The following is a 26,462-nucleotide window of genomic DNA, read 5'->3' on the forward strand; positions in this document are numbered from 1 at the left end:
AGGCTTGTATACACTGGAATTTAGAAGGATGAGAGGGGATCTTATCAAAACATATAAGATTATTAAGGGGTTGGACACATTAAAGGCAGGAAGCATGTTCACAATGTTGGGGGAGTCCAGAACCAGGAGCCGCAGTTTAAGAATAAGGGGTAGGCCATTTAGAACGGAGATGAGGAAAAACTTTTTCAGTCAGAGTTGTAAATCTGTGGAATTCATTGCCTCAGAAGGCAGGAACGGGGTACTGATTGAGAATGATCAGCCATGATCACATTGAATGGCGGTGCTGGCTCGAAGGGCCGAATGGCCTACTCCTGCACCTATTGTCTATTGTCTAAAAGAACTTCCTTTAATTCTGAGGCTATGACTTCTCGTCCTAGACTCTCCCACTAGTGGAAATGATTCCTGGTAATTCTTCCCATGTACAGCAGTGCCGCACCAGCAGGTACTTTAGCGAAGCATCAGCAAAACACTTGAATAATGCGGAGATGTGCCAACTAGACCATTCAGAAACTAGGGAAGGGGAATATGTAACTGTGCTGCGAAGACCTGAAGGACCCAGATATATTAGTTAACAATCAGTTATCAAGCTGGCAGTCGGTGTCTGAGAATATAGAGCAAATACGAAACTTGTATTAACCCGCTGGGTGCCTCTACCGTCTAGTAACTCAACCACAAGGGCACAGCGGTAGAGTTCCTCCCTTGCAGCGCTGGAGACCCGGGTTCCATCACGACTACGGATGCTGTCTGTACGTTCTCCCCGTGACCTGCGTGTGTTTTCTCCGAGATCGGTTTCCTCCCACACTCCAAAGACGTGCAGGTTTGTAGGTTAATTGGCTTGGTATAAATCCAAATTGTCCCCAGTGTGTGTAGCATTAGTGTGCGGGGATCGCTGGTCGGCGCGGACTCGGTGGGCCGAAATGGCCTGTTTCCGCGCTGTATCTCTAAACTAAACTAAACACAATATTGCTTTGCTAAGATTTGAGTGATTTAGATTTAGAGATACAGCGCGGAAACAGGCTCTTCGGCCCACCGAGTCCGCGCTGCCCAGCGATCCCCGCACATTAACACTATCCTACACACACTAGGGACAATTTTTACATTTACCCAATCAATTAACCTACAAACCTGTACGTCTTTGGAGTGTGGGAGGAAACCGAAGATCTCGGAGAAAACCCACGCAGGTCACGGGGCGAACGTACAAACTCTGTACAGACGGCGCCCTTAGTCAGGATCGAACCTGAGTCTCCGGCGCTGCATTCGCTGTAAGGCAGCAACTCTACCGCTGCGCCACCGTGCCGCCCTTGGCACTGACTTGTGGATGCTGACTTGGCAACAGTTCCACCAGAAGGTGACTTAAGTATGTTTATGTGCTTTTTCTGATGCTCACACCAGCTTGTGTTCTGATTTTGCTAACACCGCGTGCGGACTGCATGACTTGCAATGTGATGATCTATTGTGGTTATCTGTTAACCGACAGAGCGGAGAAGCCACAAGCAAGAAGGATCCAGGCAATGAGAAAGTAGCGAAAGCAGGGACGGTGCCAGAAGCACAAACGGTGCACTATTTGTACATTCAGGTAACTATTCTATACTGGAGGAACAGCACCTCGTACTTCACATGGACAGCTTACAACCCAGCGGTATGAATATTGAAGACAGACACAAAAAGCTGGAGTAACTCAGTGGGACAGGCAGCGTCTCTGGAGAGGAGGAATGAATGGGTGACGTTTCGGGTCGAGGCCCTTCTTCAGAATATTGATTTCTCTAACTTCATGTAACCCTACCATCCCCTCTCTCTCCATCCCGCCCCCACCCAAGTCATACCAGCTTCAAAGTCATCTTGTTGAGTCTCATTGTCTGTAACTCGTTTTCACCTAGCCCACAGCTAACAATGGCCTGTTTCCTTTATCACTGTTACTTTTCTGCATTTCTTTCATTCATTTGTTCTACATCAATGTCTATATCTCTCATTTCCCTTTCCCCTGACACTCAGTCTGAAGAAGGGTCTCGACCCGAAATGTCACCCATTCCTTTTCATAGTCAGGTTAACACAACTTGAGACAGACACAAGAAGCTGGAGTAACTCAGCGGGTCAGGCAGCATCTCTGGAGAGAAGGAATAGGTGACGTTTTGGGCTGAGACCCTTCTTCAGAAAGGGTCTTGAGTTGAGATGTGTGCCAACCATGGGCGTGAGTCAGCTAGTCGTGCAGTGTGTTGGCTCAGCTGGAATTAGTTATTGTTTTGGTTGACAGTAGGTGTGAGTTGCTTGGCCCCTTCTCACGCTGTTCCCTTACCATCAGCCACTTTCTTCCAGAATTTCTGGTGATATCATGGCAGTTGACAGAGGTTGGGCAAACTTGGGTTGTTTTCACTGAAACATCAGAGGTTGAGGGTACACCTTTTAGTTTAGTTTAGTTTAGAGATACAGCGTGGAAACAGGCCCTTCGGCCCACCGAGTCCACGCCAACCAGCCATCCCTGCACACTAACACTATTCTACACACACGAGGGACAATTTTTACATTTACCAAGCCAATTAGCCTACAAGCCTGTACGTCTTTGGAGTGTGGGAGGAAACCGTAGATCTCGGAGAAAACCCACGCAGGTCACGGGGAGAACGTACAAACTCCGTACAGACAGCGCCCGTAGTCAGGATGGAACCCGGGTCTCCGGCGCTGCATTCACTGTGAGGCAGCAACTCTACCGCTGGACCACCGTGCCGCCCAATAGAAATATACAGACCTAATAGAAACATTTAAAATGATGAGAGCCACAGATAGGGTAGACAGTGGGAATCTTTCTCCCAGGGTGAAGAAGTCTATGACGATGTGGCATAGCTTTGAGGTGAGAGACGCGGTTTAAAGGAGATGTGTGGGGCAAGTACCTTTACTCAGAGGGTGGTGGGTGCCTGGGTCATGCTGCCAAGGGTAGTGGTGGCGGACGATACAATAATGGCACATAAAGCATTGCGGTGACGCAGCGGTAGAGTTGCTGTCTCACAGCGCCAGATTCTCGGGTTCCATCCCGACTACGGGCGCCGTCTGTACGGAGTTTGTACGTTCTCCCCGTGACCCGCGTGGGTTTTCTCCGGGATCTTCGGTTTCCCCCCACACTTCAGATATGTAGGTTAATTGGATTGGTATCATTGTAAATTGACCCTAGTGTGTTTAGGTAGGGCAGTGTTAGTGTGCGGGGATCGCTGGTCGGCACGGACTCGGTGGGCCGAAGGGCCTGTTTCCGCACTGCATCCCTAAACTAAACTAAAAGAGGCTTTTAGATAGGCACATGGATATACAAGCATTGGAGGACTATAGATCCATGTGCAGGCAGAGGAGATTAGTTTATCATGGAGTCGTGTTTGGCACAGAGATTGTGGGCTGGATGGCGTGTTCATGTGCTGTACTGTCCGGGGAATGGGAGAAGTTCTGATAAAACTCATGCAAAATTCCCCCGGCTTTCCCACTAGGCCCGCACTTCCCAGGAAGGCAGAACAAACATAAGGTTTTTCAAGCCTGCATCTTTGCACAATAATGAAATAAAGCTTATGTGCCGTGCCGTCTTGTTTAGTTTAGTTTAGTTTAGAGATACAGCACGGAAACAGGCCCTTTCGGCCCACCGGGTCCGCGCCGCCCAGTGATCCCCGCACATTAACACTATCCTACACCCACTAGGGACAATTTTTACATTTACCAAGCCAATTAACCTACAAACCTGTACGTCTTTGGAGTGTGGGAGGAAACCGAAGATCTCAGGGAAAACCCACGCAGGTCACGGGGAGAACGTACAAACTCCGTACAGACGGCGCCCGTTGTCGGGATGGAACCCGGGTCTCTGTCGCTGAATTCGCTGTAAGGCAGCAACTCTACCGCTGCGCCACCGTGCCGCCCTAAAGATGAGCAATTGTGTGAAAGATGAGCAATTGGGCTGGTGGGGGTGCCCCTCTCACCTTAAAGCTCTGCCACATCGTCTTTGTATTCCCACCCTGAGAAAAAGGCTCTGACCGTCTTCCCTATGTTTGGCTCTCATCATTTTGTATATTTCTATTAGGTCGACCACCATAATATCACCAGAAATTCTGGAACCCACCTGGGTTCGATCCCGACTACGGGCGCTGTCTGTACGGAGTTTGTACGTTCTCCCCGTGACCTGCGTGGGTTTTCTCCGAGATCTTCGGTTTCCTCCCACACTCCAAAGACGTACAGGTTTGTAGGTTAATTGGCTTGGTAAATGTAAAAATTGTCCCTAGTGGGTGCAGGATAGTGTTAGTGTGCGGGGATCGCTGGTCAGTGCAGACTCGGTGGGCCGAAGGGCCAGTTTCCGCGCTGTATCTCTAAAACTAAAACGGTTCATGAGTTCTCGGAGCAGAAGTAGGCCATCTGGCCTATCAAGTCTACTGTGCCATTCAATCACGGTTGATCTGTCTCTCCCTCCTAACCCCATTCCCCTGCCTTCCCCCCATAACCTCTGCTGTGTGGATGTATTCCAGTTAAACAGACAATCTTCTAGATGACCCAATGACTTGAATATGAAGTGTTGAGCTTGCAATGATACTGCCCTGCGTACAAATTGCCTGTTCCTGGCTGTTTCAGATGGAATACTGTGAGAAGAGCACTCTCCGAGACACAATCGACCATGGGCTGAACGTAGACACCAACCGCCTTTGGAGGCTATTCCGAGAAATCCTCGATGGACTGGCCTATATCCACGAGCAGGTTGGTTTGACCAAGGCCATGGATGTAACTATGCTTTAAAATACATCACGATTTAGTTTCAGATACAACACGAACACCGGCCCTTTGTTCCACCGAGCCCACACCGACCGGGGAACGGGAGAAGTTCTGATAAAACTCATGCAAAATTCCCCCGGCTTTCCCAATAGGCCCGCACTTCCCAGGAAGGCAGAACAAACATAAGGTTTTTCAAGCCTGCATCTTTGCACAATAATGAGATAAAGCTATATAAGAAAATAACTGCAGATGCTGGTACAAATCGATTTATTCACAAAATGCTGGAGCAACTCAGCAGGTCAGGCAGCATCTCGGGAGAGAAGGAATGGGTGACATTTCGGGTCGAGACCCTTCAGTCAGAAGAAGGGTCTCGACCCGAAACGTCACCCTTTCCTTCTCTCCCGAGATGCTGCCTGACCTGCTGAGTTACTCCAGCATTTTGTGAATAAATGAGATAAAGTTTATGTGGCGTCTTGTTTAGTTTAGTTTAGTTTAGAGATACAGCGTGGAAACAGGCCCTTTCGGCCCACTGGGTCCGCGCCGCCCAGCGTTCCCCGCACATTAACACTATTCTACACCCACTAGGGACAATTTTTACATTCACCAAGCCAATTAACCTACAAACCTGCACGTCTTTGGAGTGTGGGAGGAAACCGAAGATCTCGGAGAAAACCCACGCAGGTCACAGGGAGAACGTACAAACTCCGTACAGACAGCACCCGTAGTCGGGATGGAACCCGGGTCTTTGTTCCACCGAGCCCACACCGACCATCAGACTGAAAAAGGGTCTCGACCCGAAACGTCACCCATTCCTTCTCTCCACAGATGCTGCCTGCCCCACTGAGTTACTCGAGCATTTTTTGTCTATCTTCGGATTAAACCAGCATCTGCAGTTGCTTCCTACACATGTTCTAGGGCCAGCGTTTTCTGACCAACTGTTCTGTTCTCTCATTTCAGGGGATGATCCATCGGGATCTCAAACCTGTTAACATTTTTCTCGATTCCTACGATCGTGTGAAAATAGGAGATTTTGGTTTGGCCACTGACCACCTTGCTAACATGGTAAGTTGTGACTTTGTAAAGTGTTACGTTCCAAGCAAATTGGTTTTTAAGGACTGTGCTTTCAGTGTAAGATGTATTCTGTGATCCAAGATTAGTGATATACTCGACCAAGTGGACCCTTGGGCCCAAACCTCTCCTGCATTGGTGCAGCACCCTCTCCTCCCCCCTCCTCTCCTCTCCTCTCCTCCCCCTCCTCTCCTCCCCCCCTCCTCTCCTCCCCCCCTCCTCTCCTCCCTCCCTCCCTCCTCTCCTCCCCCCCTCCTCTCCTCCCCTCCTCCTCTCCTCCCCTCCCTCCTCTCCTCCCCCTCCTCTCCTCCCCCCTCTCCTTCCCCCTCCTCTCCCTCCCTCCTCTCCTCCCCCCTCCTCCCCTCCCTCCCTCCTCTCCTCCCCCTCTCCTCTCCCCACCCCCTCCCCTTCTCCCTCCTCTCCTCCCCCGGCCTCCCAACCCTCCCCCCCGCCTCCCACCCCTCCCCTCCCTCCTCCCCTCCACTCCTCTCCTCCCCCCCTTCTCTCCTCCCTCCACTCCTCCCCCCCCTCTCCTCTCCCCCTCTTCTCCTCCCCCCCTCCTCTCCTCCCTCCCTCCTCTCCTCCCTCCCTCCTCTCCTCCCCCTCCCCCCTCTCCATCCTCCTCAACCCCCCTTATACTCCCTCCTCCCCTTCCTCCTCCCCTCCTCCCCACTCCATCCTCCTCAACCCCCCCTTATCCCCCCTCCCTCCCTCGGAGTTAGATTTAAACTTTAAAATGCGAGTAACTTTAAAAATATAACACCGATTTCAATGAAACTTCTTCCATTAGCACCAAAGGGACGACGGTGAGTAAGGTGGGCCTAACATTGTCGCGCTATCGTGCACCGTTTTGGCCGTAGTGCAGGAACAAACAAACAAACAAATGCGAGTTTTAGTATATAGGTTTTGTGTGGGCTAATGTGCTTTTGCTCTGATAGGTTTGGGTTGACCACTGTTGCACGCTCCCAAATATTATATGTTGAAGTCAAGGATTGCTGACCTTTTAACAGTGCTTTTATTTTCATAATTCTTTGACGTGATCCACATTCATCCATACCTGAAAATAATTCCATTACCTTGTGATAGCCTCTGAGAAGTGGCTCACCTATTGATGGCAACTTGTCCCTCTCCAAAGTTGTTTATTTAGTTTATTGTCACGTGTGCTGAGGTACAGTGAAAAGCTTTTGTCGCGTGTTAACCAGTGAGCAGAAAGACAAAAACATGATTACAATCGAGCCATTTGTAGTGTGTAGATACATAGAAACATAGAAAATAGGTGCGGGTGGAGGCCATTTGGCCCTTCGAGCCAGCATGGGACTGGGACTCTGTCCGGCAGGTTTAACAGGAGAGCAGGAAATTGGGCCCTGGTGAGTTTAAAAGGAGTTTAATGTCAGATATTTCCGTGTCATTTCCAGAAACTTTATTTTTCTTAATTTGTTTTCATCCTGAATTTTATGTTTGTGTTTAAATAAAAAGATTTTTGAGATCGGAGCTGTTGAGCAGATGAGTTAGTTATTCTCCCCCACAAACTGCCCTAAAGGCAGGCACCATGAAAGTTTGCACGGTGGCGCAATGGTGGAACTGCCTCCTCACAGCACCAGAGACCCGGGTTCCATCCTGACTACGGGCCGCCGTCTGTACGGAGTTTGTACGTTCTCCCTGTGACCTGCCTGGGTTTTTCTCCGAGATCTTCGGTTTCCTCCCACACTCCAAAGACGTGCAGGTTTGTAGGTTAATTGGTTTGATATTGTTGTAAATTGTCCCTAGTGGGTGTAGGACAGTGTTAATGTGCGGGGATCGCTGGGCGGCGCGGACTCGGTGGGCCGAAGGGCCTGTTTCTGCGCTGTATCTCTAAATCTAAAAAACTTTTTTAAATGACGCTGTTTCCACGATGTATTGTCTCTGACTCAATATTGCCCAAAACTGTGACCTACAATTAAAAGGTTCACATTTTAATTATTCTTTTCCACAGGAAGATAACAAGCGAGAAGTCAATGGAAGTGGATCGTTTCACATGATTAAATCTGACTCAATGGGTAAGGCAGCTCCCTGAGGGATAATGTTCTAGGTTCCAGTTTCCACCCTGTGGCCCACTGACAGTGTAGACACCAAGCAGTGCCAACATAAGGGCAATTAATGGCAAGAAACTAGGCTGAGATAGTCCAAGTCCATCTATCCCAGGGCACACCTTAGACAATAGACAATAGACAATAGGTGCAGGAGTAGGCCATTCAGCCCTTCGAGCCAGCACCGCCATTCAATGCGATCATGGCTGATCACTCTCAATCAGTACCCCGTTCCTGCCTTCTCCCCATACCCCCTCACTCCGCTATCCTTAAGAGTTCTACCCAGCTCTCTCTTGAAAGCATCCAACGAACTGGCCTCCACTGCCTTCTGAGGCAGAGAATTCCACACCTTCACCACCCTCTGACTGAAAAAGTTCTTCCTCATCTCCGTTCTAAATGGCCTACCCCTTATTCTTAAACTGTGGCCCCTTGTTCTGGACTCCCCCAACATTGTGAACATGTTATCTGCCTCTAATGTGTCCAATCCCCTAATTATCTTATATGTTTCAATAAGATCCCCCCTCATCCTTCTAAATTCCAGTGTATACAAGCCCAATCGCTCCAGCCTTTCAACATACGACAGTCCCGCCATTCCGGGAATTGACCTAGTGAACCTACGCTGCACGCCCTCCATAGCAAGAATATCCTTCCTCAAATTTGGAGACCAAAACTGCACACAGTACTCCAGGTGCGGTCTCACCAGGGCCCGGTACAACTGTAGAAGGACCTCTTTGCTCCTATACTCAACTCCTCTTGTTACGAAGGCCAACATTCCATTGGCTTTCTTCACTGCCTGCTGTACCTGCATGCTTCCTTTCATTGACTGATGCACTAGGACACCCAGATCTCGTTGAACTCCCCCTCCTCCTAACTTGACACCATTCAGATAATAATCTGCCTTTCTATTCTTACTTCCAAAGTGAATAACCTCACACTTATCTACATTAAACTGCATCTGCCATGTATCCGCCCACTCACACAACCTGTCCAAGTCACCCTGCAGCCTTATTGCATCTTCCTCACAATTCACACTACCCCCCAACTTAGTATCATCTGCAAATTTGCTAATGGTACTTTTAATCCCTTCGTCTAAGTCATTAATGTATATCGTAAATAGCTGGGGTCCCAGCACCGAACCTTGCGGTACCCCACTGGTCACTGCCTGCCATTCCGAAAGGGACCCATTTATCCCCACTCTTTGCTTTCTGTCTGTCAACCAATTTTCTATCCATGTCAGTACCCTACCCCCAATACCATGTGCCCTAATTTTGCCCACTAATCTCCTATGTGGGACCTTGTCGAAGGCTTTCTGAAAGTCGAGGTACACCACATCCACTGACTCTCCCTTGTCAATTTTCCTAGTTACATCCTCAAAAAATTCCAGTAGATTTGTCAAGCATGATTTCCCCTTCGTAAATCCATGCTGACTCGGAATGATCCCGTTACTGCTATCCAAATGCTCAGCAATTTCGTCTTTTATAATTGACTCCAGCATCTTCCCCACCACTGATGTCAGACTAACTGGTCTATAATTACCCGTTTTCTCTCTCCCTCCTTTCTTAAAAAGTGGGATAACATTTGCTATCCTCCAATCCACAGGAACTGATCCTGAATCTATAGAACATTGAAAAATGATCTCCAATGCTTCCACTATTTCTAGAGCCACCTCCTTAAGTATAATTGGAAAGTGCACTTGCATGTGTGTAGGTAGACTCTTTTTTTTAAATGCAGAGAATGTTGGAAGCAGGTAGCAGTCCAGGCAGAGGGAAACACAGTTAATATTACAGGTTGATAGAAACATTTCGGTTGAATGTAGTTATCTCCACAGATGCTGCCTGACCTGCTGAGTGTTTCCGGGTATTTTTTAGTTTAGTTTAGTTATACAGCGTGGAAACAGGCTCTTCGACCCACCGAGTCCGTGCCGACCAGCGATCCCCGCACACTAACACTATGCTACACACACACTAGGGACAAATCTCCACAGATGCTGCCTGACCTGCTGAGTGTTTCCGGGTATTTTTTAGTTTAGTTTAGTTATACAGCGCGGAAACAGGCTCTTCGACCCACTGAGTCCGCACCGACCAGCGATCCCCGCACACTAACACTGTCCTACACACACACACTAGGGACAATTTTACATTGATACCAAGCCAATTAGCCTACAAAGCTGTACGTCTTTGGAGTGTGGGAAGAAACCGAAGATCTCGGGAGAAAACCCATGCAGGTCACGTGAGAAAGTACAAACTCCGTACAGTCCGGATTGGATCAGGGTCTCTGGCGCTGTAATGCAGTAGCTCTACGCTGCGCCACCGTGCCGCCCTATTCTATTTCTGTTGCTTTTGTATCATTGACCTGCGTGTTCAACCAATATACCGAGTTAATGCTAGACTTGAAATTCCATCAGCAAGCACCAGGTTTTCACCAAGGGATTGCACCGTAGCGCAGCTGGTAGAACTGCCAGCTCATAGCGCCATGCACCCGGGCTTCATCTTGACTTCAAGTGCTGATTGCGTGGAGTTTGCACCTTCTCGCTATGACTGCTGGGTTTCCTTCGGGTGCTCCGGTTCCCCACATGCCAATGGAGTGCGGCTTTGTAGGTTAATTGGCCTTTGTAAGGAATGGCCGTGAAAATGGGATAACATAGAACTAGTGTGAACGGAGCGCAGGAAATTGGGCCCTGGTGAGTTTAAAAGGAGTTTCGTGTTAGTTATTTCCATGTCATTTTCAGAAACTTTAATTTTCTTCATTTGTTTTCATCCTAAATTTTACGTTTTTAAATAAAAAGATTTTTTGAGATCGGAACTGTTGAGCAGATGAGTTAGTTATTCTCCCTAAATTAGTTATTCGGGCACCAAATGCCCTAAAGGCAGGCACACATAAAAGGTTGCAAGAGTTGCAAAAGGTTGAAAGGTTGCACTGGGCGGCACGGTGGGGCAGCGGTAGAGCTGCCTCCTCACAGCGCAGAGGCCCGGGTTCCATCCCCACTACGGGTGCTGTCTGTGATCAATGGTCAGCATAGACTCAGTCGGCCGCAGGGATGGCCTTCATACTGTATCTTTCAATCCATTTTATTCAATCAAATTCTCTTGACTCGATTTGTTTGTTAAGTTGAATCTTGCACTACTCTTCTCTGTCTGAGACGATTCTTAAATGTCAGTTTGAATTATAGACAATAGGTGCAAGAGGAGGCCATTCGGCCCTTCGAGCCAGCACCACCATTCAATGTGATCATGGCTGATCATTCTCAATCAGTACCCCGTTCCTGCCTTCTCCCCATACCCCCTGACTCCGCTATCCTTAAGAGCTCTATCTAACTCTCTCTTGAATGCATTCAGAGAATTGGCCTCCACTGCCCTCTGAGGCAGAGAATTCCACAGATTCACAACTCTCTGACTGAAAAAGTTTTTCCTCATCTCTGTTCTAAATGGCCTACCCCTTATTCTTAAACTGTGGCCCCTTGTTCTGGACTCCCCCAACATTGGGAACATGTTTTCTGCCTCTAACGTGTCCAACCCCTTAATAATCTTATACGTTTCGATAAGATCCCCTCTCATCCTTCTAAATTCCAGTGTATACAAGCCTAGTCGCTCCAGACTTTCAACATATGACAGTCCCGCCATTCCGGGAATTAACCTAGTAAACCTACGCTGCACGCCCTCAATAGCAAGAATATCCTTCCTCAAATTTGGAGACCAAAACTGCACACAGTACTCCAGGTGCGGTCTCACTAGGGCCCTGTACAACTGCACACAGTACTCCAGGTGCGGTCTCACTAGGACCCTGTACAACTGTGTTAATGGCACTTTCATCTCCTGATGCGAACCGTACATATTTAAGTCAAGTTCTAAGCTATAAGTACAGAATCGTAACATTTTAAATATAAACCACTTCAAACCCATTTCTTTGAAGCTTTTGCTTATGTCCTACAAACTTGCATTTGAAACTGCCATCTTAATCGTATATCCGTGAAGAAAATGGCTTCTGTTTAAATGATGGAGATGCTGAATTTGTACGTTATTTATTAATATATGTCCGGCATTCAAATCGCGCTGCATTGACATAGGGACTGATCTTTACATGTAATAAAAAGTCAAGTGAGCACCCGTTTCAGTGGACAATAGGTGCAGGAGGAGGCCATTCGGCCCTTCGAGCTTGTCCGCACCGCCATTCAATGTGATCATGGCTGATCATTCTCAATCAGTACCCCGCTCCTGCTTTCTCCCCATACCCCCTGTTGTCACAACAACAGAAAAGCAAAAAGTACAGGTGCTGGAAATCTGAAACAAAACAGAAAAATGCTGGAAACACTGCAAGTCAAACGGCTTTTGTGGAGAGGGAAACAATAACATTTCAGGCTAGAGTCATGGAGTCGTTCAGATCGAAGGCAGGCCAGTGCCCAGCAAGATGCTCATCCAAGCTAGTCCCATTTGCCCGAATCTAGCTCATATCGAACCCTTTCCTATCCATCGACCTTTCCAAATGTATTTTAAACATAGTTATTTTACCTGCCTTGACTACTTCCTCTGCAGCTCATTCCATATGCCCACCACCCTCTGTGTGGAAACGTTGCCCCAAACATTGCATGTGCATAACGTTTTTTAATGTGAGGAGACTGGTGCACCTTACAGTCCTTGACAGAGACAGACCTGGGTCTAACAGCGTGAACTCCACAATGATTGGAGTCCCCTCTGTCCCCACATCAACAAGTTCCGGGTCCGCCATTATGTGGAGCTCTTACAGTTATTTTCCCACAATGATTGGATATCTCCCCAGCCTCAACCTTCTTCCACCTTCTCAGCTGCTGCGGTGCTCCACCTGCTGGCCAGACCCCAAACTCCAGCTCGTTCACTGTTGAATCCTTCTTCTTGGGCCTGACGTTGTCAGGAGCCTCTCCTCAAACTGCCCTCCATGGGTGACCCTGCCATCGCTCCAAAGATAGACACAAAATGCTGGAGTAACTCAGCGGGACAGGCAGCACCTCTGGAGAGAATGAATGGGTGGCGTTTCGGGTCGAGAACCATCCCGAAACGTCACCCATTCCTTCTCTCCAGAGATGCTGCCTGTCCCGCTGAGTTACTCCAGCATTTTGTGTCTATCTTCGGTGTAAACCAGCATCTGCATTTCCTTCCTACACACTGCCATTGGGATCCATGCAAGCTTCACCATCACAACAAGGTGGTGACCCTCAGAGAAGAGATCAAATGTATTTGGAGTAGATTAATTTTTGACAAATTGAGGAATGAGGTGTATGGGGAAACTGGCACAGAAGAGGAATTGAGGCTGGCACAGAAGAGGAATTGAGACTTGCACAGATCAGCCATATTTTGCTACCTCAGCTATATGAATATTAGGGCAGGCTTGAGAGGCCCAATGGACTAATGCCCCTATTTCCCAGTGTGTATTAGGGGAGAGGTTAGGGTTGCCAACTTCCTCGCTCCCAAATACGGGACAAAGGGTGACGTCGCCGCCCCCCCCCGCTCCCCACTTGACCTCACCCAGCCAGCGGCCTCGTGCTCCCGCTCCATCTCCCGGCCCGGGCGGCCGCCATTAGTGGAGCGGGAGCAAGTGGCCACTGGCTGGGTGAGGTCACGTGGGACGCGTGGCGGTGACATCACCTTTTGTCCCTTATTTGGGAGTGAGATCGTTGGCAACCCTACTAATACGGGACAAGGGCGGCCCCGTACGGGCCAAACTAATTTAGCCCAAATATACGGGATGTCCCGGCTAATACGGGACAGTTGGCAGCCCTAGGAGAGATTGAAATGGTATCAATAGATCCAGTGTCCCACATTTTATCTGCATTTGCTGAGGCTACAGTGCTTTTGGTCAGACCATCCAGCCAATCCTAACCTGGTGGTGTCTGCTTTTCATCTATCATTACCCCCTGCTCTCAGTGGACAGCTGCCAATATCTAGATTGCTGTTTCTATCATATAATTTTTAATCAGATATTTTTCTTTTTTAATCTACTGAAGATTAAAGTAAGCCTTGTAAAATCTCAACCTTTTCCACCAGCAGTTTGTTTTTTTGCTCCAGATGAAAGCATGTTCAGACTCTTGTGTCTCTTAAGTCCCACTTTAATTTGATTTGTGTACGTGACCAGCTCTGAATTTGTGTCAATTGCAGGTAATTTAACTGGAATGGTTGGCACTGCCCTGTACGTGAGCCCAGAGGTACAAGGCAACGCAAAGGCTACGTATAACCAGGTAAACATCGTGCTAATAGAAACAGAAAATAGGTGCAGGAGGAGATCATTTGGCCCTTCGAGCCAGCACCGCCATTCATTGTGATCATGGCTGATCATCCACAATCAGTAACCCATGCCTGCCTTCTCCCCATATCCCTTGATTCCACTAGCCCCGGGAGCTCTATCTAACTCTCTTTTAAATTCATCCAGTGCATTGGCCTCCACTGCCCTCTGGCAGAGAATTCCACAAATTCACAACTCTCTGGGTGAATTTTTTTTTTCTCATAGTGTTTGTATGAAAAGAAAATGCTGCCTGACCCGCTGAGTTACTCCAGCATTTTGTGTCTCCCTTTGATTGAAACCAGCATCTGCAGTTTTTTTCCTGCACATTTTGAGCTCTTTCCTACTTGCTTTGTATTCCTCATAAGCTCCTGACCAAGTTTACAACTTCCTTAATCATCCACAGTTCCCTTACCTTGCTGTCATTATCCCTTCTCCTTACTGGAACATGCTGAGCCTGCACTTTGATCATCTGGCCTTTAAATAACTCCAACATGTCAGCTCTGAATTTACCCAATAACAACTGCTCCCAATCTACCCCTCCCAGCTCCTGCCTAATGACGTTATAATCTGCCTTGCCCCAGTTATGTACCTTCCCCCCTAATCAAAACAACTAATTAAAGGGTAGAGTGTGTCGGAAGGAACTGCAGGTGACGGTTTGAACTGAAGATAGACACAAAATGGTGGAGTAACTCAGCGGGACAGGCAGCATCTCTGGAGAGAAGGAATGGGTGACGTTTCGGGTCGAGACCCTTCAGGATAATTAAAGGATAAGAGTTGCTTTGTCAGGCATGGCACATCAAAAAAAACAGAATCAATGGAATCACTAAACAAATAACATGAATTTTTGTTTTTTCGGAAGGAATTGGATGCTGATTCACACCGAAGATAGACACAAAATGCTGGAGTAATTCAGCGGGACAGGCAGCATCTCTGGAGAGATGGGTCTCGACCCGAAACGTCACACAGAGATGCTGCCTGTCCCGCTGAGTTACTCCATCATTTTGTGTCTATCTTTGGTGATTAAAAAAATATGTTTGGAATTGCCTGTGTGATGTGTTCCTTCTGTTGCTGTGTGTAGATGTTGACGATTCACTATCATCTCTTACAGAAGGTGGATCTGTTCAGTTTAGGAATCATTTTCTTTGAGATGTCTTACCATCCCATGGTAACTGCTTCTGAGAGAATCTCCATCCTCTGCAAACTTCGAATGGTAGGTACCAACCTGTTCTTCGTCAATGGAGTCGTAATAGATTGGAAATCATTGTAACTCTGAGGCAAGTGTCTACTGTAGAGAAATAATCAGCTTGTGTTTTCAACTCTGGTCAATTCTGGTCAAAACACCTTGATACTATAGTTTAGTTTTTAGTTTAGTTTAGAGATATAGCGTGCAAACAGGCCCTTTCGGCCCACCGGGTCCGCGCCGACCAGCGATCCCCGCACATTAACACTATCCTACACCCACTAGGGACTTTTTTTTAACATTTACCCAGCCAATTAACCTACAAACCTGCACGTCTTTGGAGTGTGGGAGGAAACCGAAGATCTCGGAGAAAACCCACACAGGTCACGGGGAGAACGTACAAACTCCGTATTGACGGCGCCCGTAGTCAGGATCGAACCCGGGTCTCCGGCGCTGCATTCGCTATAAGGCGGCAACTCTACCGCTGCGCCCCGGTGCCAGCCAGTTTAGTTTAGAGATACAGCGTGGAAACAGGTCCTTCAGCCCACCGAGTCCGGGCCGACCAGCGATCACCCGTATCCTATCTTCACACTAGGGGTAATTTGTAGAAGCCAGTCGTCTGCCTGTACATGATCCATAACCCCCTATTCCCTGCACTTCCATATCTATAAGCCTCTTAAATGCCACTGTTGTAGATGCCTCCACCACCACCACTTGGCAGTGAGTTTCAGGCCCCACTACTCTCCATGTAAAGAAAAGTGCCCCGCACATCTATATACCGAAACTCTTGTTTGTTTGTTTGTTTGTTCCTGAACTACGGCCAAAGCGGTACACAATAGCGCGACAATTTTTAGGCCCACCTTACTCACCGTCGTCCTTTGGTGCTAATAACAGTTTCATTAGCAGTGTTATATTTTTTAAGTTATTCACATTGTAAAATTTAAATCTATCTCCTCGGAGGGAGGGCGGATAAGGGGGGATTTAGGGGGATGGAGTGGGTGGGAGGGGAAGGGATGAGGGGGAGGGGAGTGAAGGGAGAGGGTGGCTAAGGGGGGGGTTTAGGGGGGGTGGAGTGGGGGGAGGGGCATGGAGGGAGGGGGGAGAGGGTGCTGGACCAATGCAGGAGAGGTTTGGGCCCATTCACATTTTAAAGTTTAAATCTATCTTCTAGGGAGGGAGGAAGGATGGGGGGGGCTGAGGGGGGTGGAGTGGGGGGAGGAGAAGGGGGGAGCGGAGGGGGAGGGGAAGAGGAGGGTGGGGGAGAGGGAGTTAGGGGGAGAGGAGGGGGGAGGAGGAGGAGGGGTGCTACACCAATGCAGGAGAGGTTTGGGCCCAACGGGTCCACTTGGTCTGGTCTCCATTAAACTTTCCCTTCTCACCTCATGGCTATGCCCTCTAGGGTTGGACATTTTCACCCTCGGAGAAAAGTTTTGACTGTCTACCCTGTATATACCTCTCATAATTTTACATACTTCTATCAGGTCTCGCTTAAACCTTCACACTTCCGGCATCTGCAGTTTTGCAATAATGGATGTCCTTCTGCAACCCTCGGACGTTCCAGAGAGAACAATCCAAGTCTATCCAACATCTCCCCGTAGCTGAAACCCTCTAGTCCATGCAGCATTCTGGTCAACCACCTCTCCACATTCTTCTAGTTAAGGGGCAACTACAATTGCACGCAATACTCCAAATGCGGCCTAACCAAACTCCTACAGGGCTTGCAATATGGCCTCCTAAGTTCAATGCCCCCAGCAATGAAGGCGAGCAGACCATATGCCTTCCTCACCACCCCATCTACCTGTGCTGCCACCTTCAGTAAGCTATGAACTTGGACTCCAAGATCCCTCTGCACATCAATGCTGTTAAGGGTTTTGCCATTACTGTATCCTCTCTCCTTACATTCAAGCTCCCGAAGACACTCTGCCATTTCTCCGCCACTCCCTGCAGCTGATCTGTGTCCCGCTGCATCTTCTGACAGCATCCCTCACTGTCTGCAACTCCTCCAATGTTGGTGTCGTCGGCAAACTTACTCACCAACCCATCTACGTTTATGACTAAGCCGTTTGTATATCACAAACAGCAGAGGGTCCGGGCACAGACCCCTGAGAAACTCCACTGGTCATGTCGAGTTCCCGGTCAGTTGGTTGATAATAATCAGTCGGCACAGGCCTCACTTATCCGTAGTTTATTAGAGATCTCGTAGACAGGTTTCTAAAAGCACACACAGAGTCGCGGACTCCAGGGCCAGTGGAAACGTGTCTCACCAGCCCCGAGAATCAGCTTACTTTATTCCCCAAAACCCCACAATTTACAGTTTACTACAACCAATCAGTTATTGGAACATAGTCAGTTTTCCCTTATAAGGCCCTAACATGCTGTTACTCAAGGTTTAGCCGGCATGGCTGTTTACTGTTTTCGTTCTTATACATTGTCTTTTTCTCCTCTGAAGACAAGCTGGAACATTCTGCGGTTTGGGCTACTGATTACTACGAGCTTTAGCAAGTTCAGCATTTTTGTGATAGTGTAGCCTCAAGCGTGTGTGAGAGAGAGAGAGAGGGAGAGAGAGAGGGAGAGAGAGGGGGAGAGAGGGAGGGGGAGGGAGGGGGAGGGAGGGGGAGGGAGAGAGGGGGAGAGGGGGAGAGAGGGGGAGAGAGGGGGAGAGAGAGAGAGAGAGAGAGAGAGAGAGAGAGAGAGAGAGAGAGAGAGAGAGAGAGAGAGGAGAGAGAGAGGAGAGAGAGAGAGAGAGAGAGAGAGAGAGAGAGAGAGAGAGAGAGAGAGAGAGAGAGAGAGAGAAGAGAGAGAGAGAGGAGAGAGAGAGAGAGAGAGAGAGAGAGAGAGAGAGAGAGAGAGAGAGAGAATTGATTGATTGATTGATTGATTGATTGATTGATTGATTTAACCTAGCACAAGCACACAAGGCTGCAAAGCTCATGGAAAGTCCAGTGGCCCAAGCAAACAAATAAGATCGGTCTGGCTCTGCGTTCCTCATCTCCACTGGCCACAGACCCCCCAGCCAGAATATCTACCTTCCACAACCCTCTGTCTCCGACAATGAAGCCAGTTCTGAATCTGTACGACCAAGTCATCGTGAGCCCCGTACACCTTAATCTTCTCACTCATCCTCCCATGAACAAAGGCTTCAACCCAAAACGTCACCCGTTCCTTCTCTCCAGCGATGCTGCCTGTCCCCGCTGATTTGTTGCAGCATTTTGTGTCTGTCTTTGGACCTTATTAAAAAGTCTTACCAAAATCCGTGTAGACAACATCCTTCATCAATCTCCCATTCTTTCTATCTCTACTTAGCCCATTCCCTTCCAAACGGGAGTAAACCCCATCTGAGAGTTCTCTCCAGTAGTTTCCCCACCACTGAGGTGAGGCTCACCGGCCTATAGTTCCCAGGATTCTCCCTACTTCCTTTCTTAAACAAAGGAACAACATTGGCCACTCTCCAGTCCTCTGTGACTGGAGAAGAAACAAAGATCCTCATCAAGGCCCCCGCAATCTCCTCTCTTGCCTCCCTCAATAACCTGGGATGGATCCCATCAGGCCCTGGGGACTTATCCACCTTAATGTTCTTCAAGTGCCTCAGCACCACCTCCTGCTCCATCTCAAACTGCCCTGGCATATTTGTATTCCCCACACTGTCCTCAAAGTCCATCTCCTCGGTGAATGCAGGTGATAGGTTCTCATTCTGCACCTCACCTGCATCAAGCATGGATTCCCTCCTATACCATGGAGTGGTGTTACCTTTTCCCTCATCACCCACTTGGCAGGTGGGATGGCCGCATGCTCCTCCTGCACCATGTGGGAAGTTAGGAAGACTTTGGGGGGGGGCGGTCATGGTGGCGCAGCGGTAGAGTTGCTGCCTTACAGCGAATGCAGCGCCGGAGACCCGGGTTCCATCCCAACTACGGGTGCTGTCTGTGCAGAGTTTGTACGTTCTCCCCGTGACCTGCGTGGGTTTTCTCCGAGATCTTCAGTTTCCTCCCACACTCCAAAGACGTACAGGTTTGTAGGCTAATTGGCTTGGTATAAATGTAAAAAAATTGTCCCTAGTGGGTGTAGGATGGTGTTAATGTGCGGGGATCGCTGGGCGGCGCGGACCAGGTGGGCCGAAAGGGCCTGTTTCCGCGCTGTATCTCTAAACTAAACTAACCTAAACTATTAACGTGTGTAATGCCTTGGGATCTTCCTTAACCCGACTGGCCAATGCCATTTCATGGTCCCTTTTGGCCTTTCTAAACACCTGCTTGGTTCTTTCCCACTCACATTCTCTTCCTCATAAGCCCCATCTGATGCTAGTTTCTTAACTCTGATATCAGTTTAGTTTAGAGATACAGTGTGGGAACAGGCCCTTTCGGCCCACCGGGTCCGCACTGACCAGTGATCCCCGCACATTAACACTATCCTACACACACTAGGGACAATTTTTACATTTACCAAGCCAATTAACCTATATACCTGTACGTCTTTGGAGTGTGGGAGGAAACCGAAGATCTCGGAGAAAACCCACGCAGGTCACGGGGAGAACGTACAAACTCCGTACAGACGGCGCCCGTAGTCAGGATGGAACCTGGGTCTCCTGCGCTGCATTCGCTGTAAGGCAGCAACTCTACCGCTGCGCCACCGTGGCCGCCCCCCAAAGTCTTCCATTGGGCGGGGGGGGGGGATCTCAGCTCCCCCCCACCGGGCGATCTGACCCCGGGTCGGGGCTGGTTGAAACCTTCCGCGATTTGGAGCTTCCCGACATCAGTCTCTACCCGAGACTGCGAGCTCCTCGATGGTGAAAAACACAGGCCGCAGTTGGGGCGTCGATCCCAGGCAAGGGATCGCATGCTCTGATGGTAAGTCCGCGGCCCCGCGGTGGGGCGCAAAGTCAGTCTCGAGCAAGGCCACCAGCTCCATGATGTTAGGCTGCAGAGCGACCGGAGATACGATCTGGAAAACAATCGCATCTCTGGCAAGGTGAGAGATTGAAAAAAAGTTTCCTCCCACCCCCTCCCCCACCTCCCACATAAAACCAGAGAACATTAACACAAACTTTTAACTAACAAAAAAGACGAAAACACAGAGACCGTTGGCGAGGCTGCCGTCGCTGACGGCGCCACCCGGTGGAATATGTAACTATGCACAGTATATTCTGCGCGCTGTTCATTTTCTCTTTCGTAGTCGTGATCTGCCAGGATAGGTCACCAAACACAGTTTTACAGCATGAAAATAATAAGCCAACTCCAGTACTGTGTGCCACTGTATCCAGGAGAGGGAAATTAAATGTTAGTTCAATGAAGATATATTGCTTGTGAACTGATTGAAACTTTTCTTCTCTCCCAGCCAACGATTGAATTTCCTGAAGATTTTGATGAAGAAAAATATTCAAAACAGGCACGTCCTTCAGCTTTGCTTTGCTTGTCCAATGGTCATTGGCTCGTAGGTTGTGGGGCAGGGATGATTTTCAGAAATGGTTGTTTTAGTTTGGAGATACGGCGTGGAAACAGGCCCTTCGGCCCACCGAGTCCGCACCCCAGCGGTATGAACATTGACTTCTAACTTCAGATTGACCCTGCTTTCCTTCTCTCTCCCCTCCCCCGTCCCAGATCTCCCACTTGTCTTCCTGCCTCCGACTACATACTATCTTTGTCCCGCCCCCTCCCCTGACATTAGTCTGAAGAAGGGTCTTGACCTGAAACGTCACCCATTCCTTCTCTCCCGAGATGCTGCCTGACCCGCTGAGTTACTCCAGTATTTTGTGTCTACCTTTGATTTAAACCAGCATCTGCAGTTTTTTTTCTACACATCATACTGCTGGGGTGGAAACCACCCAAGTGAAATATGAGGTATTGTTCCTCCAATTTGTGCTGGGCCTCACTCTGAGACAGTGGAGGAGGTACAGGACAGAAAGGTCAGTGTGGGAATGGGAAGGGAGGGCGTGCAGCGTAGGTTTACTAGGTTAATTCCTGGAATGGCGGGACTATCATATGTTGAAAGACTGGAGCGAATTAGCACCTAATATCCCGTTTGCCCCTTTTGTTGGTCCTCGCCACAGAGGTTGATCATCGGGTGGTTGCTGAACCACGACCCGGCCAAACGTCCGACGGTGGTGGAGCTGCTGAAGAGCGAGCACCTCCCGCCTCCCCAAATGGAGGAGTCGGAGCTCCACGAGATGCTGCACCACACGCTGGCCAACACCAGCAGCAAGGCGTACCGAACAATGGTCACTCAGATCTTCTCTCAGCGCATCACTCCTGCCATGGATTTCACCTACGATTTTGACGTTCATAAGGTAGGAACTGGATGCCGTCAAGAGTCACGAGTGTTTTATTGTCGTGCGTCCCGGGTAGAACAATGAAATTCTTACTTGCAGCAGCACAACGGAATATGTAAACATAGTGCACTGTAAACAATATAATAAACGAGAGGAAAATAAATTGTTGTGTATGAATACACATACTCACAAATACATCAGTCTGGAGAGGGGTCTTGACCCGAAACGTCACCCATTCCTTCTCTCCTGAGATGCTGCCTGACCTGCTGAGTTACTCCAGCATTTTGTGCACAAATACACATATATACAGATATATGTATGGAGGGCGGTCACGGTGGCGCAGCGATAGAGTTGCTGCCTTACAGCGAATGCAGCGCCGGAGACTCAGGTTCGATCCCAACTACGGGTGCTGTACTGTACGGAGTTTGTACGTTCTCCCCGTGACCTGCGATGTGCGGGGATCGCTGGTCGGCGCGGACTCGGTGGGCCGAAGGGCCTGTTTCTGCGCTGTATCTCTAAATCTAAAATCTAAATCTAAAAAAAAATATGTGTAAATATAGATTTTTTTTTAGATTTAGAGATACAGCACGGAAACAGGCCCTTCGGCCCACCGAGTCCGCACTGCCCACTGCCCCGCACATTAACATTATCCTACACACACTAGGAACAATTTTTACATTTACCCAGTCAATTAACCTACATACCTGTCCGTCTTTGGAGTGTGGGAGGAAACTGAGAAATATCTCAGAGAAAACCCACACAGGTCACGGGGAGAACGTACAAACTCCCTACAGACGGCGCCCGTAGTCAGGATCGAACCCGGGACTCCGGCGCTGCATTCGCTGTAAGGCAGCAACTCTACCGCTGCGCCACCGTGCCGCAGTATGTGTATTATATGTGTATTATGTGTATTATATGTGTTGTAATGTGTATTGTATGTGAGTATTATAAACATAGCACAAAAAGTAAGGAAATTTGTGTTTGGTAGATTATTTCTTTGTTGTAACAATGCTTCTTGGCAATAAATCTTATACTGTTGGAAAGCCTGTTTATTTCCCTTTTAAATGGTGCCACATTTGTAAGGAACATGCATTTGTGGGATGAGCAGCAGAGCTGAGTATATGGGTTGCGCACATGAAAAATCTGCCAAATCTTCTCTGCCAATGCCAAACAGCTTATTCTGCTGTTGCTATTGACTCTTGTTTTGAGCTTCTGGTACCCCAGGTGCTGACAAGAATGGGATGCCATCCCACAACAGTGTGTGACCAGGCTGGTGACCAGCATGAGGAGGAGGTGCCAGGCTGTTATGGCTGTGTATGGTTCATCCACACGCTACTGAGGCTCCTGTTTATTAAATGAATAAATTGTTAAATTGCCAATATGTCTTGTTTCTTCAGACTTCAATCATCCAATCCACCAAACAACACCGAACAAGAGTCAATGGCAGAATAAGCTGTTTGGCATTGGCAGAGAAGATTTGGCAGATTTTTCATGGGCGCAACCCACATACTCAGCTCTGCTGCTCATCCCACAAATGCATGTTCCTTACAAATGTGGCACCATTTAAAAGGGAAATAAACAGGCTTTCCAACGGTATAAGATTTATTGCCAAGAAGCATTGTTACAACAAAGAAATAATCTACCAAACACAAATTTCCTTACTTTTTGTGCTATGTTTATAAAAGAAAATAGACACAAAATGCAGATGCAGGAACTGCAGATGCTGGTTTAAACAGAAGATAGACACAAATTCTGGAGTAACTCAGCGGGACAGGCAGCATCTCTGGAGAGAAGGAATGGGTGACTTTTTCGAGTCGAGACTCTTTGTCTCGGTCCGAAACGTCACCCATTCCTTCCCTCCAGAGATGCTGCCTGTCCCGCTGAGTTACTCCAGAATTTGTGTCTGTCTTCTGTTTAAACCAGCATCTGCAGTTCCTTCCTACACTACACACACACATATGTTTACATACACGCACACATACTGTGATGTCTTGAGAGGTCGGGAGCTTTTCTCTTGAAGGTTGGGAGGTGTGGGTGCCGGAAATGAAGACAGAAAAGTTCTTGTTTTCAAACTTAAATTCCATATATTTCCAAAAAACAGGTAAACTTAATTGTTTGCAGACAGGTACACAAAACCAAAACAGGTAGTTAAATCAAAACTGTGGCTTGCTGCCTTCTTACAGAATATAACTCAAACACTGCTTCTCTCCCTCTCTGCTCCAGTCGTTGTTTCTCTCTTTAAATACACTGGTTCCCTTCCCTTTTAGCTCTCTCACTGAGGCAATCAGCTCATCTGGTTCAGCTGGGCAGCAATCAGTGTCAGCAGCAATCAGTGTCAGCAGCAATCAGTGTCAGCAGCAATCAGTGTCAGCAGCAATCAGTGTCAGCAGGGCAGGCAGCTGGCAGCCCTGCTGACTATGGGTTTTGTAGTCTTTTGCTGGCAGCCATGATGGTTTGTAGTCCTTGTTGCATCCACCGGGAGGAAATGTATCTCCCCTCTATGACTCTACCTCTCATGATATCACAATACGTACACATAAAAATCAAACAATACTTGTGTAATAATAACAATAATAGTCCATGCAGTTCAGAGCTTATTTGAGGGGTCTGTCAGCCTCTGTACTTCAAAAGTAAAATAATGCTTCACTGCCAGCCTTGACTCCTCAGCTACCTTTATCTTGCAGAGAAAATCTGTGAGGCTAGGACGTAATTACTACCTTGAACAAAGTGGGCAGCGTTTCAGTCAAATTCCAACCTCACCCTCAACAACTTCTCCTTCGCCGCTCCCACTTCCTCCAAATCCAAGGCCTAGTTATGGGCACGTCGAACAATCCCTGTTCCAGGCGTACACTGGCCCTATCCCAAAACTCTACCTCCGCTCCATTGACGACTGCATCGGTGCTACCTCCTGCACCCATGCAGAACTCATGGACTTCATCAACTTCACCACCAATTTCCATTCTGCACTCAAATTCATGTGGACCATCTCCGACACCTCCCTTCCGTTTCTTGATCTCACCGTCTCCATCACAGAAGATGGACTATCGATTGACGTCTATTACAAACCTACTGACTCCCACAGCTATCTCGACTACACTTCTTCTGTAAAGACTATCCCCTACTCCCAATTCCTCCGTCTACGCCGCATCTGCGCCCAGAATATCAGGACATCCTAGATGCTCTCATTCTTTTAGGGAACGGAGGTTCCCCTCTTCCGTCATAAATGAGGCCCTCACTAGGGTCTCCTCGATATCCCGCAGCTCCGTTCTTGCTCCCCCTCCCCCCAGTCACAACAGGCTCGGGGTCCCCCTAGTCCCCACCTTCCACCCCATCAGCCAACAAACAACAAAATAATCCCCCGACATTTTCGCCACCTCCAGTGGGATCCCACTACTGGCCACTACTTCCCATCTCCACCCCTTTCCACGGAGTCCGTTCCCTCCGTAACTCCCTGGTCAACTTGTCCCTTCCCACCCAAACCACCCCCTTCCCAGGAACCTTCCCCTGCAACCGCAGGAGATGCAACACCTGTCACTATACCTCCCCCCTCGACTCCATCCAGGACAGTCCTTTCAGGCGAGGCAGAGGTTCACTTGCACCTCCTCCAACCTCATCTACTGTATCCGCTGTTCCAGGTGTGGACTCCTGTATATCGGCGAGACCAAGCGCAGGCTCGGCGAGACCAAGCGCAGGCTCGGCGATCGTTTTGCTGAACATTTCCGCTCAGTCCGCCTAGGCCTACGCGATCTCCCGGTTGCCAAACACTTTAACTCCTCCTCCCATTCCCACTCTGACCTTTCTGTCCTGGGCCTCCTCCATTGTCAGAGTGAGGCCCAACACAAATAGGAGGAACAGCACCTCATATTTTGCTTGGGTAGCTTGCAGCCCAGCGGCATGAACATTGACTTCTCCCATTTTAAGCAATCCCTGCATGCTCTCTCTCTCTGCTCCTCCCCCACCCTAGTCATCCTGCCAGTTCCACTGTACACATCCAGATATCCCTTCGTTATCACCTCTTCCAGAGCCAACAATGGACCATTGTGGGCTCCACCTGTCCTTGGTCATTGGCGCCAACGGTGATTTGTTCTGAACCTTTTCATGCCTCTAGTTTCCCTCCCCCCCTGTCTCTCAGTCTGAATAAGGGTTTCGACCTGAATCATCGCCTATTCCTGTTCTCCAGAGATGCTGAGTTACTCCAGCATTTTGTGTCTATCTTCAGTGTAAACCAGCATCTGCGGTTCCATCCCTACACCTTTGTGTTCATTGTGAATTGTACAAAAGCGAGCAAACTTTCATTGCGGTGGTCTCTCTTCTTTTTGTTCTGAAGAGTCAGTGGAAAATGTGGTTCAGATTGCAATTTAGTCTGTTCTGTCCAAAGATGTAAAGGGTTTACTGTTGTGCCTTCAGGGCAGTTTCTCATTGCAGCACAACATGGTGCAGGAGTTTGTGTGGGAGACCGTGTGTCGCGTATTCAAGAGGCACGGTGAGTGAACCACCTTGTGATGACCTTGTTGTCCACATCCACTGACCCAACCCCATCCTTGGTACCACGTCACTTAGCTGTCTCTGGCATAAGCTGCCTTGTTTTACATTAACATGTACTATCACCGTGAGGGGGGAAGAACAAAGGAGGACCTGGCATGGGGGGAGAAGGGGAAGAAAGTGGGGGGATTGCCGTGAGGGGTGGGGGGAAGAACAATGGAGGACCCGCCTTGAGGGAGGGGTGGGGGTGGGGGAGGGGGGGGAAGTACAAGTGTGGACCTAGAGTCACAGAGTGATACAGTGTGGAAACGGGCCCTTCATAGAGTCACAGAGTGATACAGTGTGGAAACGGGCCCTTCATAGAGTCACAGAGTGATACAGTGTGGAAACAGACCCTTCATAGAGTCACAGAGTGATACAGTGTGGAAAC

General features: G+C 48.6%; 1 protein-coding gene across 6 annotated transcripts in view; it reads left to right on the forward strand.

Moving 5' to 3' along the window:
• The window catches only part of eif2ak4 (eukaryotic translation initiation factor 2 alpha kinase 4), a 117,262-nt gene that overhangs the window by 41,981 nt on the left and 48,819 nt on the right, over positions 1-26,462 (forward strand). For all 6 annotated transcript variants that reach the window (XM_078406086.1, XM_078406089.1, XM_078406088.1 and 3 more), the window contains 9 exons: positions 1,478-1,576; positions 4,588-4,710; positions 5,683-5,787; positions 7,766-7,829; positions 13,985-14,064; positions 15,217-15,318; positions 20,620-20,670; positions 21,332-21,568; positions 25,958-26,033. In XM_078406086.1, coding sequence (XP_078262212.1) covers positions 1,478-1,576; positions 4,588-4,710; positions 5,683-5,787; positions 7,766-7,829; positions 13,985-14,064; positions 15,217-15,318; positions 20,620-20,670; positions 21,332-21,568; positions 25,958-26,033 — 937 coding nt within the window. The remainder of the gene's footprint in view (positions 1-1,477; positions 1,577-4,587; positions 4,711-5,682; positions 5,788-7,765; positions 7,830-13,984; positions 14,065-15,216; positions 15,319-20,619; positions 20,671-21,331; positions 21,569-25,957; positions 26,034-26,462) is intronic.

This window comes from Rhinoraja longicauda, chromosome 10, assembly GCF_053455715.1.
Source record: "Rhinoraja longicauda isolate Sanriku21f chromosome 10, sRhiLon1.1, whole genome shotgun sequence".
In the NCBI taxonomy this organism is placed as follows: Eukaryota; Metazoa; Chordata; class Chondrichthyes; order Rajiformes; family Arhynchobatidae; genus Rhinoraja; species Rhinoraja longicauda.